General features: G+C 46.9%; 1 protein-coding gene across 1 annotated transcript in view; it reads left to right on the top strand.

Moving 5' to 3' along the window:
* VIPR2 (vasoactive intestinal peptide receptor 2) overlaps positions 1–17,034 on the top strand; it is a 300,614-nt gene that overhangs the window by 82,595 nt on the left and 200,985 nt on the right. The window contains exon 3 of the mRNA XM_063921922.1: positions 10,752–10,859. Coding sequence (XP_063777992.1) covers positions 10,752–10,859 — 108 coding nt within the window. The remainder of the gene's footprint in view (positions 1–10,751; positions 10,860–17,034) is intronic.

Here is a 17,034-nt window from a genome sequence, read left to right as displayed (position 1 = left end):
AGATGCCTGGGCAGGCGCGGGCTGAGAAGCCGGCTGTCCCATAGCTGTTACGTCATCCAGCCTTTTATGTAAGGAGTTGACACTGTCGGTTAATACCTTCCACCTATCCATCCACTCTGGTGTCGGCCCACAGGGGGCGACATCCCATTTATCGGCATCTGCTCCGCCTCCACATAAACCTCCTCATCAAACATGTCGACACAGCCGTACCGACACACCGCACACACACACAGGGAATGCTCTGACTGAGGACAGGACCCCACACAGCCCTTTGGGGAGACAGAGAGAGAGTATGCCAGCACACACCAGAGCGCTATATAATGTAGGGATAAACACTATCACTGAGTGAATTTTCCCCAATAGCTGCTTGTATAAACAATATTGCGCCTAAATTTAGTGCCCCCCCTCTCTTTTTAACCCTTTGAGCCTGAAAACTACAGGGGAGAGCCTGGGGAGCTGTCTTCCAGTTACACTGTGAAGAGAAAATGGCGCCAGTGTGCCGAGGGAGATAGCTCCGCCCCTTTTTCACGGACTTTTCTCCCGCTTTTTTATGGATTCTGGCAGGGGTAATTATCACATATATAGCCTTTGGGGCTATATATTGTGATTATTTTGCCAGCCAAGGTGTTTTTATTGCTGCTCAGGGCGCCCCCCCCCCCCCAGCGCCCTGCACCCTCAGTGACCGGAATGTGAAGTGTGTATGAGGAGCAATGGCGCACAGCTGCAGTGCTGTGCGCTACCTTGGTGAAGACTGAAGTCTTCTGCCGCCGATTTTCCGGACCATCTTCATGCTTCTGGCTCTGTAAGGGGGACGGCGGCGCGGCTCCGGGAACGAACACCAAGGACGGGTCCTGCGGTCGATCCCTCTGGAGCTAATGGTGTCCAGTAGCCTAAGAAGCCCAAGCTAGCTGCAAGCAGGTAGGTTCGCTTCTTCTCCCCTTAGTCCCTCGTTGCAGTGAGCCTGTTGCCAGCAGGTCTCACTGTAAAATAAAAAACCTAACATATACTTTCTTTCTAGGAGCTCAGGAGAGCCCCTAGTGTGCATCCAGCTCGGCCGGGCACAGAAATCTAACTGAGGTCTGGAGGAGGGGCATAGAGGGAGGAGCCAGTGCACACCAGATAGTACCTAATCTTTCTTTTAGAGTGCCCAGTCTCCTGCGGAGCCCGTCTAATCCCCATGGTCCTTACGGAGTTCCCAGCATCCACTAGGACGTCAGAGAAAAATTGTTATAGAAGCCGCTTTGCTAATATTACATTCTTGTAATTGTTGTATCCCTGACACTGCTATTTCTGGTATCTATTATAGAACTCTTTAGTGTTCACTATTCTATCATTCTTATATATATTTCTATTATATTTTTTTATATATATTTGTAATATATAGATGTGTTATATCCGTGGCGTCCGTGCATCTCCTTTGTTGTCTGGCATGGCATTGTAGTGGACTATCTTTTATTATTATATTTTCTTTCCGATATTTTCTTTTCTATATACCCTTTTATTGACAGAATAACCGTTGGTTTCTGTGTTCAGTATGAAGCTGCTTTGTTGCGGCTAGGCGCAACTAAGATAGAATGTTTTTTCACCTGATAGTAGTATATGTTTTGATAGAGCAATATATGTTTAAATTCTATTGCCTGTTAGGCTGAAATGTGAAATAACAAATACATGCATCTATATGTAACAATGTAGTAACTTTTATGTCCTATTTGGAATCACTGCAATTACCATAATGTAAGTGGATACAATGTAAAAAAATATGCTCTTAATAAACAACCACTGAGGGATCTCCAGAGATATGTAACAGTAGCTGGTAATGATGAATGCCAGGTGTCCGTGGCTAATTACCAGAGACTATGTTTTTTTTGTCTAATGGTATATTTAAACCTCCATTCTTAGAAATAAGTTATAGGAATCACTTCTCAGTGGTGTCAAAAAAGGAACATACAGTATTTTAATATACCACTGTCTTCTAAACTTTTAATGTGACGTTGTATAATTTTACTGTGATTTGGCAAACTGCTATGGATAATTATTGTCCTAAAATGATTGGAAGATGTTGCTGTAAAACCAAGGTTCACGCCACTCAGGCCAACCCTCTGACGAAGTCTGATGACGAAACGCATTGGGGGTGTGTACTGGTGTACTGGTGACGTGTCTGCAACCTCCCGCAGCGACTCCCGGAGCGCTGCGAGCTGCAGTGTCCCTGTGCACTGGGGGAATCTCATGGTGCGTGGTGCAGGGTCCTGGCGCTGGAGCGGACAGATATTGGAGCCGATGCCGGTGACTATTTAAAACTAAACCAAGTGGTATTTGAGTCCACTGTGATGATTACAGAGGTATAAGCAAACTCTGTCAAGATTGCTTTACTGATGTGTGAATCTTTTATGACTAAAAAAATGTACTGCACTATGAAGTGCTCCTTCTAATCCTCATTTTAGATATACACATATATATCACAGCGCGGTCAGTGACCGGAGGATATATCAGAATACTCGTACAATATATTCTGTAATAGGTACACTCTTTCTCAACTAATGCTGTCTGTGACAAGACGTGTAGTATACTCAGCGCTGTATACAGGTGGCTTTACAAGGGAGACCTTGTCCTGCAATCCTGGAGACCAGCAGCAGCTATGCTCTGAAGATGACGCACAGCATCTCAGTCAGGGAGTGAGGGAGAGTGTGAGGCAGCTCCAGGGTGGGAAATCTGCGAGGAGATGGCGCCCTGGGCAGGGGGAGGGGCTACAGGTCAAGCGCCGCCTCCCCTATGCTGGACTTCCGTACTGTGAGTTTTATTAAATGGGGTGTTAGTACACCCGACCTGTACTCAGACGCCCCGGTCTAGTGGGGTCGCTGCTCAGTGACAGTGTCCACGCCAGCCCGGCGACCCATCTCCCTAGGTTGCAGATGCAACGCGTTTTAATGGCGGGTCCCGCTGGGGGACCCTCTTACCTCTTCCCCGTGGCAGCCACGCAAACCAGGAACCAGGCCGCGAGAGTATGTGACGCCACTTGGGAGGCGATGGAGCTGCAGCGCTGAATTGTCATTCTGACATACAGCGTTGACATCCCAGAGAAGAAATCTTATGTCAGAAAAGCTTTTAGAGGGCTGCCCAGTGCAGCCCTCCTGCTAAGTGACCACCTGCTACAGGTGCCAACTCGAAACTGAGCTCTCAGCGCCTGGAGACGGGGTTATAGAGGAGCCCCCAATGCATCCTGGGGCAGCCTAAAGCTTTAGCCTGTCGGTGCCTCTGGATAAAGATCCACTCTACACCCCGATATTTTCTCTGTGGAAACCAATGTAACCTTCTGCAGAAATGCTTTATTTTAATAACAAAGCATTTTTCAGTCTTTAGCACATCTGCTATCATTGGTTGTCATTATGATAGATCGACAGCGACAATGTCAGCAGTCTCTGCTGTATGCTGACCTCAGGATGCCGGTATGCACTATCTTTAAAGTTATGACACCTGCATGGGTGAAATGCTCTAAGTAGCCTTGTCGGGATCCCTGCACCGGCATAATGAGGTAGGCATAATAACTGGTGACATCATCACTATCGACCTCCTGTCCGCATACTCCTATCCAGGCCCAGCACTAGCCACTCAGCAAAGGGATGCAGTGCAGGGAGGCGCCAGACTGGAGAGGCGTTCTCCCTGCAGGTGGTATTCATGTGACCGCCGGTCAGCTGACCGACAGTCACATGACCTCCTCCACCAGCCCGATGGGTCACTGTCCCGATGGTCGGCATGCCGACCAACAGGGACTATTTCCACTCGTGGGTGTCCACGACACCCATAGAGTGGGAATAGAACCCGTGGCGACCGCAGGTTGCCATCGAGCCCGCAAGGGGCTTGCTGCACTCGCCCCTCCCCGCCGGGATCCCGGCGTCGGTAAGCTGCCGGGATCCCGGCGTCGGTAAGCTGACCGGCGGTCAGCCGTACTACACCCCTCCCTGCTCTGCATCCCTGTGCTGAGCTGCAGCTGCTGTCCCTGCTGCTGCTGACTGCTGTCACACTATATGACATGCAGCGGCGTCGGCAGCACAAAGCCTCCTGTGTGACTGTGCATTGTCCGGGCGGGATCCAGAAGGGGGTAGAGCTAGATGGGAATAAGGGGCGGAGCTAGATGGGACCAGGGTGCAGCAGCGAGATGAGCTGCTACAGCTCTGGCCAGCCAGACTTCATTAGGTAAGTGTCTGGAAAGAGAGTGAGTGTGTGCATGTGTATACAGTAGCCATGTATACTGTATATATGTGTGACTGTGTATGTGTGTAATGTATGTACAGTATGTATGTGTGTGTGTATGTATATATATGTGTATGTGATGTGTTTGTGTATGTATGTGTGTCTACGGCATAATGTGTGTAAGCGTCACTGGTGCAGGGGGCGTTACGTGTTTAATCGTCACTGGTACAGGGGGCGTTACGTGTTTAATTGTCACTGGTACAGGGGGTGTTACGTGTTTAAGCGTCACTGGTACAGGGAGTGTTACATGTGTAAGCGTCACTGGTACAGGGGTCATTACATGTGTAAGCGTCACTGGTACAGGGAGTGTTACGTGTTTAAGCGTCACTGGTACAGGGGGTGTTACATGTGTAAGCGTCACTGGTACAGGGGGTGTTACGTGTGTAAGCGTCACTGGTACAGGGGGTGTTACGTGTGTAAGCGTCACTGGTACAGGGTGTGTTACGTGTGTAAGCGTCACTACTACAGGGGGTACTATGTGCGCTGTCCCTTTGTAAAGTATGGGAGGGTGCAAATTTATAGCTTGCAGGGGGGCACCGAACACCCTAGCACTGGCCCTGCTCCTATCACCGTCTTAAGAAGTCAAGGGAGGACAGCTGGCCTTTCATGTACCACTACTCTCCTTGATTATGAGATAACTAGTTTCCCAATGGTAGTCATGGGAAAGTGGGAGTGCCTAGTGGTCGCCATCGCTGTTTCAGGGCATGATAAATTGGGAGAAAACAGCAGGTTTTTTTTTCACCAAATTTAGGGCTCTTTAATAAAAGGATCATGTTATGGAAACCAGAAATATATAAGGAAGTGTATTAATTAAAGGTTTTAGGAGGATATGTATAAGACAATGGGGGTCATTCTGAGTTGTTCGCTCGTTGCCCATTTTCGCTATATTGCGATTAGTCCCTTACTGCGCATGCGCAAGGTTCGCAGAGCGCATGCGCTTAGCTATTTTACACAAAAGTTAGGTATTTTACTCACGGTATAAGAAGGATTTTTCTTCGTTCTGGTGATCGTACTGTGATTGACAGGAAGTGGGTGTTTCTGGGCGGAAACTGGACGTTTTCTGGGAGTGTGCGAAAAAACGCTGGCGTTTCTGGGAAAAACGCGGGAGTGTCTGAAGAAACGGGGGAGTGTCTGGGCGAACGCTGGGTGTGTTTGTGACGTCAAACCAGGAACGAAACTGACTGTACTGATCGCAATGGCTGAGTAAGTCTGGAGCTACTCAGAAACTGCTAAGAAATTTCTATTTCGCAATTCTGCTAATCTTTCATTCGCAATTCTGCTAAGCTAAGATACACTCCCAGAGGGCGGCGGCTTAGCGTGTGCAATGCTGCTAAAAGCAGCTAGCGAGCGAACAACTCGGAATGAGGGCCAATATTCAAAAGTATCTTGTCAGTAGAAAACACTTTTAGTTGTAACTCTGCTAGCAACTTGAGCAGTGTAGAGATGGAAGATAAAGATGTGAGCCACCTCCTGCGATATGATCTTTAGTGAGTTGACAGCATCAACTTTCTCTTCAAAAGAAGATCTTTAAATAATACTCATTTATACACCCCCTGCTGATGGTCTTTGTGTCTCCTGGCTACATAATGACAGATTTAATTTAACAGTTTTGTCCACAAGAAGTCATAAAGTAATTTCTCACCTGCTGAATTGCAGAATTGATGTTTTATGAATTCTTTTCTCCTTAGACAGATGGGAGGATGATGAATGTCACTACAGGGAAATATGAACACAGTAATTTAGCCAAACAAGCAAACAAAGCTTGTGTCAATAGCTACGCCTAGGCAAAATAATCGTTTTGCCGCTGTGCCTTATTGCATAGTACTATTTTCTATTTCTAAACACATTGCTCAATTCTTGCAAGGTCTAGTAAAGACTCAAATAATAACACGTTGGTTGTTCACGAAAACTGGCCAATATTTTAATATTTTCCGATAGGCAAAATACAGTACGTATTAATAGTTTATTTATTTTCTGACCACAGTAAAACGTAAGTAAAATATGATGCACCACTCATACCTAATAACTCTTATACGTAGATTAAAGTTTCTATAAATTAAAATGGTGGTGTTGCCCAAAGCAACCAATCAGATTTTAGCTATCATTCCTCTATTACTTTATAGGAAATTATAGACAAATTCTTATTGGTTGCTAAATGCAACACCACCAATTGTCTGTTTTAGAAGTTATAATAAATCTACCCTTTTGGGGACATTTATGAAAACTGGTGCTTTTTAAAAAAAAAAAAAATGCAATGTAATACATAATAACTAAGCAGAAGCCTGCCCCAGCTTACCCACAGCCACAGCTGTCACTTGGGAATGCGGGACTGTCTCCTGAAATACCTGGTTATGGGAGTAATTCAGAGTTGATCGCAGCAGCAAATTTGTTAGCAGTTGGGCAAAACCATGGGGGTCATTCCGAGTTCATCGCACGCTGATGATTTTTCACAGCGCAGCGATTAGGTTACTACTGCGCATGCGTATGCACCGCAATGCGCACACGCATCATACGGGTACAAACAGCATCGTTGCTGGACAATGCTTCGAGCGCCGAATCCATTTGCACGGGTCATCGCAAGGAGATTGACAGAAAGAGGGCGTTTATGGGTGTCAACTGACCGTTTTTTGGGAGTGGTAGGGAAAACGCAGGCGTGTCCAGGTGTTTGCAAGGCGGGCGTCTGACGTCAATTCCAGGACCAGACAGGCTGAAGTGATCGCAAGGGCTGAGTAAGTTCAGACCTACTCTGAAAGTGCAAAAAACTTTTTCGTCCTGCTAGGCTGCACATGCGATCGAACACTTGCAAAGTGAAAATACACTCCCCCATGGGCGGCAACTATGCGTTTGCACGGCTGCAAAAATTAGCTAGCGAGCGATCAACTCGGAATGAGGGCCCATGTGCACTGCAGATGGGGCAAATATAACATGTGCAGAGAGAGTTAGATTTGGGTGGGTTATTTTGTTTCTGTGCAGAGTAAATACTGGCTGCTTTATTTTTACACTGAAATTTAGATATCAGTTTCAACACACCACACCCAAATCTAATGACCCATACACACGGTGAGATTCGGGCTATGCCCGATTCTCACTATGCGACAGGGGCTAGGTCGGCACATAGTCAGTATCGCAAGCACACTCATTATGTGTTTGCGATACTGACTATGGTGGTCATTCCGAGTTGTTCGCTCATTGCCGTTTTTCGCAACGGAGCGATTAGTTGGAAAATGCACATGCGCATGGTACGCATCGCGCATGCGCTAAGTACTTTCACACAAAACTTAGCAGATTTACACAAGGCCGACCAACGTTTTTTCATCGCTAGAGGGATCGTAGTGTGATTGACAGGAAAAGGGTGTTTCTGGGCGGAAACTGGGCGTTTTCAGGGAGTGTGCTAAAAAACCGCAGGCGTGTCAGGTAAAAACGCAGGAGTGGCTGGAGAAACGGGGGACTGGCTGGCCGAATGCAGGGCGTGTTTGTGACGTCAAACCAGGAACTAAACGGACTGAGGTGATCGCAGTCTAGGAGTAGGTCTGGAGCTACTCGGAAACTGCAGCAAATTATTTAGTAGCAGTTCTGCTAATCTTTCGTTCGCAATTCTGCTAAGCTAAGATACACTCCCAGAGGGCGGCGGCCTAGCGTTTGCAATGCTGCTAAAAGCAGCTAGCGAGCGAACAACTCGGAATGAGGGCCTATGTGCGATTTTGGCTAAGTGTCAATTTTGACTATCTCTTCTATAGAGACAGTCAAAATTGACTTGCCTGCAGAGTCTATCTATTCTTGCGATGCCGACCACGCGGGACTGCACATCGGCATCGAATTGGGATCGCAAGGTGACTTTCACCTTGCAATCTGCACTAGCTTTTCTTACGATTTTGACTATATAGTCAAAATCGTAATAAAAAATCTCACCGTGTGTACACACCATAACTCTCTCTGCACATGTTATATCTGCCCAGTGGCGGATTCAGGGGGGGGGGCACGTGCCCCCCCTGTCGTTTAGGATAATTTTTGAAGCCTTTATACTCATTACATTCCGGCCGCATAGCAACAGGGCTGGCCGGAGCGGTGCGGGGTGGGGGGGATCGGGTCGTGATTTAAGGGCACTCCTAGCTCCCTTCAGCCTGGACTGATGCTGCCGCTGCCGGGTCCCGCCGCTGCCGGTCCCGCCGCTGCCCGTACTCGGCACAGTGACAGGGTTAAGCTCTCGTCTCCAGCATTCCCTGTCACGCTGGCTGGGTGCTGGGCAGCTCAGACTCCCCGAACTCCTCCAATGCTCTGGTGCTCCCTTGCCCTTCTAGAGACCCCAGTTGACCAGGGAGCCAGAGCAGGCATCTTCACCAACGGCTCCCCTCGCTGACCACTGTAAGTAAGATTGTTATCACTTGTAAGGGGGCAGAGGTTGCGGGAAATACTGACAAAATACAGGGGGATTATGCTTAATTTCTTAGTGTTTATATTTTTAGTGTCCCCAAAACGTTCCCTGTTCAGATTTTCATACAGCGATTCTGTCAGAGAGCTCAGGGGCAGATTTATTAAGCATGATAAAATGATAAAGTGGAAGGTGATAAAGCACCAGCCACTCAGCTCCTAACTGTCATTTTTCAAAACCAGCCTGTAACATAGAGGTTAAGTTAGGAGCTGATTGGCTGGTACTTTATCACCTTCCACTTTATCACTTCACCGAGCTTAATAAATCTTTATTAGGCATCGTCTTAAACTGTCATTCAACCATCTGTTCAGTGGCGGAACTACCACCAGTGCAAGCAGTGTCTTGCACTGGGGCCCGCCACTGTCCAGGGGCCCAAATCCAGCGCGGCATGTAATGAGTCAAACTGACTCATTACATAACGCTGTCTGCCGTAATGTGTAAAAATGGGGACACTGTCTGCAGTAATGTGTAAAAAAAGGGGTACTGTCTGCCGTAATGTGTAAAAAGGGGGACGTTGTCTGCCGTAATGTGTAAAAAGGGGACACTGTCTGCCGTTATGTGTAAAAAGTGGACGCTGTCTGCCGTTATGTGTAAAAAGGGGACGCTGTCTGCCGTTATGTGTAAAAAGTGGACGCTGTCTGCCGTTATGTGTAAAAAGGGGACGCTGTCTGCCGTTATGTGTAAAAAGGGGACACTGTCTGCCGTTATGTGTAAAAAGGGGACGCTGTCTGCCGTTATGTGTAAAAAGGGGACGCTGTCTGCCGTTATGTGTAAAAAGTGGACGCTGTCTGCCGTTATGCGTAAAAAAGGGACGCTGTCTGCCGTAATGTGTAAAAGGGGCTCTACCTAGTGTAGTGGTGCTACTATGCGGCGTAATTTGAATAATGGAGACTACTGTGAATTGGTATTATTTTGTGTCCACGCCTCTATATTTTTTGCGCGCGCCTACGGCACGCACTGCCCCTGTTTTACATAGAAAGGGGGGGGGCTCCGATGCTGTTTTTTTGCACACAGCACTAAAATGTCTAGTTACGGCACTGTTGCTAGGTATCCATTTCCCTGGCCCCGAGTAGGTCCCCCTCACCAGATCCTCTCCAGGGGTGAGGGGGTGAACTTGGATGGGATGGTGGAGGGGCCCAAAGCATTTTGTCGCACCTGGGCCCACCGCTCACTAGTTCCACCACTGCATCTGCTCATGGATGTCTCAAAGGCATTTAAAGTTAAATATAGAAAAACACTGACTTTATTCCTCCTATCACTGTCCAAACCACTGCATAATGCCTTTTCCACAGTCAGTGACCCCGCTATTCTATCTGACTGCAAACCTCTGTGCCACCTCCCGCTCCCCACTCTATATCACTCATTGTATCCCACATCCTGCATTATTTGCATACACAAATCCAAACACATGCTTCCTTACCCTGATTGCACCATACAGTGGCAACTAGCAGTGCAGAGTGGCTCGTCGGCATGCCATACCCTGTGAGGCCACAACCATGTTATGAGCCACACCCAGGAGCATGAGCAAAAGAAACCCCCCCCCCCCCCCTTTCCCCCAACTTCCACTATCATGGTGCTCCCCCTGTCATTTTGCTCTGGATCCGCCCCTGTATCTGCCCACCCTGCAGTGCAAATGGTTTTGCCCAACTGCTAACAAACAAATTTGCTGCTACGATCAGGTCTGAATTAGACCCAATGTTAAAGCTACCTACAATTGCCTCAGACTATCGATGGTTGCTACTTATTGCTAGGTGATTTCCAACCCTACTGTAGAGTGTAGCATTGACACACTGCCGTTGAAGACTTACAATCTTTTGAGATTCAAAACGGGCTTGTAAACTGGTCTTATATTAGTCTAAAAAATATGTACTGTATGACTGTAGAATTACACCATTTGAATTACTAATCACGCAATAATGAAAAATTATAGAGACCACCTTAAATATGCATTGTTGCAACTGTATTTTGAGTAAATTCAATTGCAAAAATCTATGCAGAAAGAGAAATCCTGGCATAGTAAGAAATACTGAGAGCACTAATTACTGTATTTCCTTTATCTTTTGTATTTTTCTAGGATGTTTGGGAGATTGGGATAATATAACATGCTGGGACCAAGCTAATTATGGAGAAACGGTCACTCAAACATGCCCCTTAGTGCTGAGACATTTCTTCAACAAGAATGGTAAGTCACCCACATTATGACTTTAGACGGGCACCCTTCAGTCTGTGCAGCCAATTGCAGCGTCCAGTGCTGCACTTACCAGAGCTGCCAACCACGCCCCCTCTGACACTGCATGCTCAGTGGGTGGAGCCGAAACTTTGTAAGTTCATAATAGTAAGCACAGTGAAAAATAAGACACATAGGGCCTGAGTCTGAGTCGCATGTACTACTGATGTGGGAAGAAGTGGTGAAATGTTTTTATACTGTTCATGTTTCTAAGATATACTGCGCATGAGTCTCAATTGTCAGTGCACAGAGTCGCAGTTCTGATTCAGACGCACAATATCTGAAATGTATTAGACATGTAGTGGGTGGTGACTGGGAGTTACCTAAACAGAGGGACGGAGATGTTGCATCTTATGGACGTGTTATGGCTGTGTGGAGGGCGTGTAGTTGAAAATGGTTCCATATGAAGAAGCTTCATTGCTTACATTGGAGGCCAGTTTTTGAGAATTCGCACCTTTCATGGGGCTGATGCAAGTATCTGTGACAGATGGCAGCGTCTGTATATTTTAAAAAAGACAATTTGCGCAGCTAATTAGCAAAATTTGTGGAGTGACAAATGTAGTTATTTGGTGTGGACACATCTGTACACAGTAATTTAAGATTTTTGACAATGAGGTACTATATACAGTAAATCAGAATCATTACTATTTCAGACAGGCAACTATAATGATTAACACAGGCATGTCCAAACTGCGGCCCTCCAGCTGTTGTGAAACTACATATCCCAGCATGCCCTGACACAGTTTTGCTGTCAGAGAATGCTAAAGAGGTGTCAGGGCATGCTGGGATGTGTAGTTTCTCAACAGCTGGAGGGCTGCAGTTTGGACATGCCTGGATTAACATATCTATTTATGTCCATTATCCTTCCTTAATGTGGATGCTGGTCTAGATCTTTTTTTTTTTTTTGTAACTGATGTGTTGGTTTGATTGGCTGATAGATTGCCTATAGTGTTTAGATAATAGGGACAGTCTCTATTAGGTTACTTTTTGCATTACCACAACTCTCAGGTGGATAATGAAAATGGTGGCCATACAGTAGCAGTTGCCGAATACCCAGTCAAAGGCGCAGAGTCTAATATACCTGTACACAGCCCCCTTTCTTCCCTCATGTAAGACAATTTTTTTTAAATGATTGAAATGCTCAAATTACATCCATTATATAAATAAAAAAAATGCTCTCTCTCTCTCTCTCTCTCTCTCTATATATATATATATATATATACACACAGGGGTGTATCTAGGGATCCGAGCACCCCTGTCAAAGTAAGGGACTGGTGCCCCCCCACCCCCCATATTTGAAATAGGGAATATGCGTGTGCCAAAAAAGGGGCATGGCCACACAGTATTACTCCCCAATACAAATGACACCTCACAGTAGTACACAATATACATATATACCACACAGAAATGTCCATTATTCACGTTACACCGCACAGTAGTAACCCTTATATACATTACGCCATACACTTGAGCCCCTTATTATCATTACGCTACACAGTAGTACTCCTTATACACATTATTCCACACAGTAGTACCCCTTATACACATTATGCCACTTGCACACTGTGTGTGCACTCCAGCTCCCACCGGAATGGTATCTCGTCCTGCATATATGCTGGGACATAGGAAGTGTCATTCCCCTGTTCTGCATTTTACAACTGTATTGTGCTGTCTTTCTATAATCTAGAATGGAATAAAGCAGGTCAATGCAATCAGTAGTTTATGCCAATATTGGAATTAATACCTATAAAACATAGTTGTGCCTCTTATCAGAAGAGTAGGACACCATTAGGACACTAATAAATGGATGCATGGGATTGACGCCTTACCCATTTATTCTCTACATCAGTTTTGTTTGTAAAATGTAATTAGTGGGAAATGCTGCATTCCCCTCCATGCAGCTTTTTTCTACCACTCTTTTGGGCTACTCGCCCTGCTCAGTAATCTTCCTCCACCACATGTGGGTGCTGCGTAGGTCCTCACTCCTCTCAGGGGCGGGGAGACACCTCTGTGGGCGGCAGAAGAGACAATGTCACTGTGTGCTCTCATTCCCGCCACCAGGAGTGAGACGGGGGTGGCGGGCTAAGTGAAGGTGAGGTGCAGTGACACCCTGCAATGACTAAAGCATGCAGCAGCGGCAGAAAGTGTTATTTGCACTGGTGTCCGGCGGCTCAGCACGAATCTACAATAAAGAAACTTCATAAACTACAGTTCCCATCAGCTCTTGCTGCTGTGAGTTCTGGCAGCAAGGGCTGATGGGAGCCGCCGGACACCAGCGCAAATAACACTGTCTGCCACTGCTGCCTGCTTTAGACATTGCCGGGCGTCACTGCAGGTCAGGAACTGCACGGGGAGAACTGGTGCTGCTTGTACAAACTAAAACTACCCTTTGGCCGCGGGTGGCACTACTGGGCAGCGCCCCTCTTCATCTGGCGGCCCTGGCGAGTGCCATCCTGGCCAATGGGTAGATACGCCCCTGTATATATATATATATATTTACATGCATATGTATAGACATGTCTGCACGCAGCACAAATATTGAAGGTGCTCGATCACCCACAGAGCCGGGTCCTATGTCCACACTCACTTTCCCTGACTCAAAGACTCTTCTTCTCTCACTCTCCCCAATATAGAGCCCCCTCCTTATTCACTATTCCCAATACATAGCACCTGTCTTTAGGGCTGATTTTGACTTGCACATAAAGAGGCTATAATTGAGGGCAGTCGTGGAAACCAGATTTACTACCTTATGCTAATGTGAGATTCTGTACAGCTACTGTGAACTAATGTGGGGATTTGTACATTTGCAAGCAGAAACCCATGCCACCCATTGATTTTACAGTGGGCACCACAAATGTCACCAATAGTATCTGCACTTGTACCATCCCCATGCAAGGTGTAAGAGATCCATCAGAAACAGGCTTCTCTTCCCCTTGTATGTGACTCAGGATCTCACGGAGCGTTTATTACACACCCATGACACTCCTATGAAAATCTCATGACACTCCCACAGGGCAGGAATGTGTGATCACATTGTACCCAATAAACAGACTCATAGTCACTGTCTGCACCCAATACACAGCCCCGTCTTAACTCTGTACCCAATACACAGCCCCATCTTCACTCTGTATCCAATACACAGCCCCAGCTTCACTCTGTACCGAATACACAGCTCCATCTTCACTCTGTACCCAATACACAGCCCCAGCCCCATCTTCACTCTGTACCCAATACACAGCCCCATCTTCACTCTGTACCCAATACACAGCCCCATCTTCACTCTGTACCCAATACACAGCCCCATCTTCACTCTGTACCCAATACACAGTCCCATCTTCATTCTATACCCAATACACAGCCCCATCTTCACTCTCTGTACCCAATACAAAGCCCCATCTTCATTCTATACCCAATACACAGCCCCATCTTCACTCTGTACCCTATACACAGCCGCATATTCACTTTCTGTACTAGTACACAGCCCCATCTTCACTCTCTATATCCAATACACAGCCCCATCTTCACTCTGTGTAGCCAATACACAGCCCCATATTCACTCTGTGTACCCAATACACAGCCCCATCTTCACTCTCTGTACCCAATACACAGCCCCATTTTCACTCTCTGTACCCAACACACAGCCCTGTCTTCACTCTGTGTACCCAATACACAGCCCCGTCTTCACTTTCTGTACCCAATAAACAGCCCCATCTTCACTTTCTGTACCCAATACACAGCCCCATCTTCACTTTCTGTACCCAATACACAGCCCCATCTTCACTATGTGTAGCCAATACACAGCCCCATCTTCACTCTGTGTAGCCAATACACAGCCCCATCTTCACTCTATGTACCCAATACACAGCCCCATCTTCACTCTCTGTACCCAATACACAGTCCCATCTTCACCCTCTGTACACAATATACAGCCCTGTTTTCACTTTGTGCCCAATACACAGCCCCATCTTCACTCTCTGTACACAATACACAGCCCCGTCTTCACTCTCTGTCCTCATTACACAGCCCCATTTTCACTCTCTGCACCCAACACACAGCTCCATTTTCAGTCTGTGTACCCAATACACAGCCCAGTCTTCACTCTGTGTACCCGATACTCAGGCCCGACTTCATACTCTGTACCCAATACACAGTCCCAACTTCACTCTCTGTACCCAATACACAGCCCCAACTTCACTCTCTGTACACAATACACAGTCCCATCTTCACTCTCTGTACACAATACACAGCCCCATCTTCACTCTCTGTACCCAATACACAGCCCCATCTTCACTCTGTGTACCCAATACACAGCCCCATCTTCACTCTATGTACCCAATACACATCCCCATCTTCACTCTCTGTACCCAATACACAGTCCCATCTTCACCCTCTGTACATAATATACAGCCCTGTCTTCACTCTGTGCCCAATACACAGCCCCATCTTCACTCTCTGTACACAATACACAGCCCCATTGTCACTCTCTGTACCGAACACACAGCCCCATTTTCACTCTGTCTACCCAATACACAGCCCAGTCTTCACTTTCTGTACCCAATACTCAGCCCCGACTTCACTCTGTGTACCCAATAAACAGCCCTGTTTTCACTCTGTGTAACCAATACACAGCCCCATCTTCACTCTGTGTACCCAATACACAGCCCTGTCTTCACTCTGTGTACCCATTACACAGCCCCATCTTCACTCTCTGTACACAATACACAGCCCCGTCTTCACTCTCTGTCCTCATTACACAGCCCCATTTTCACTCTCTGCACCCACCACACTGCTCCATTTTCACTCTGTGTACCCAATACACAGCCCAGTCTTCACTCTGTGTACCCGATACTCAGGCCCGACTTCATACTCTGTACCCAATACACAGCCCCAACTTCACTCTCTGTACCCAATACACAGCCCCAACTTCACTCTCTGTACACAATACACAGCCCCATCTTCACTCTCTGTACACAATACACAGCCCCGTCTTCACTCTGTGTACCCAATACACTGTCCCGTCTTCACTCTGTGTACCCAATACACTGCCCCATATACACTCTATGTACCCAATACACAGCCGCATCTTCACTTTCTGTACTAGTACACACCCCCATCTTCACTCTCTGTATCCAATACACAGCCCCATCTTCACCCTCTGTGTACCCATTACACCATCTTCACTCTCTGTCCCCATAACACAGCCCCATTTTTACTCTCTGTACCCAATACACAGCCCCATCTTCACTCTGTGTACCCATTACACAGCCCCATTTTCACTCTCTGTACCCAACACACAGCACTGTCTTCACTCTGTGTACCCAATACACAGCCCCATCTTCACTCTCTGTACCCAATACACAGTCCCATCTTCACCCTCTGTACATAATATACAGCCCTGTCTTCACTCTGTTCCCAATACACAGCCCCATCTTCACTCTCTGTACACAATACACAGCCCCATCTTCACTCTCTGTCCCCATTACACAGCCCCATTTTCACTCTCTGTACCGAACACACAGCCCCATTTCCACTCTGTCTACCCAATACACAGCCCAGTCTTCACTTTCTGTACCCAATACTCAGCCCCGACTTCACTCTGTGTACCCAATAAACAGCCCTGTTTTCACTCTGTGTAACCAATACACAGTCCCATCTTCACTCTGTGTACCCAATACACAGCCCTGTCTTCACTCTGTGTACCCATTACACAGCCCCATTTTCACTCTCTGTACCGAACACACAGCCCCATTTTTACCCTGTCTACCCAATACACAGCCCCATCTTCCCTCTCTGTACCCAATACACAGCCCCATCTACACCCTGTGTACCCAATACACAGCCCTATCTTCACTCTGTGTACCAAATACACAGCCCCATCTTCACTCTCTTTACCCAATACACAGCCCCAACTTCACTCTCTGTACACAATACACAGCCCCATCTTCACTCTCTGTACACAATACACAGCCCTGTTTCCACTCTGTGCCCAATACACAGCCCTGTTTCCACTCTGTGCCCAATACACAGCCCCTTCTTTACTCTCTGTACCCAATACACAGCCCCATCTTCACCCTCTGTACACAATACACAGCCCTGTTTTCATTATGTGCCCAATACACAGCCCCATCTT

The sequence above is a fragment of the Pseudophryne corroboree genome, chromosome 5 (genome assembly GCF_028390025.1).
Source record: "Pseudophryne corroboree isolate aPseCor3 chromosome 5, aPseCor3.hap2, whole genome shotgun sequence".
Classification (NCBI taxonomy): domain Eukaryota; kingdom Metazoa; phylum Chordata; class Amphibia; order Anura; family Myobatrachidae; genus Pseudophryne; species Pseudophryne corroboree.
Note: the sequence above shows the minus strand (reverse complement) of the source record. Positions and strands in the feature narration are given on the sequence as shown.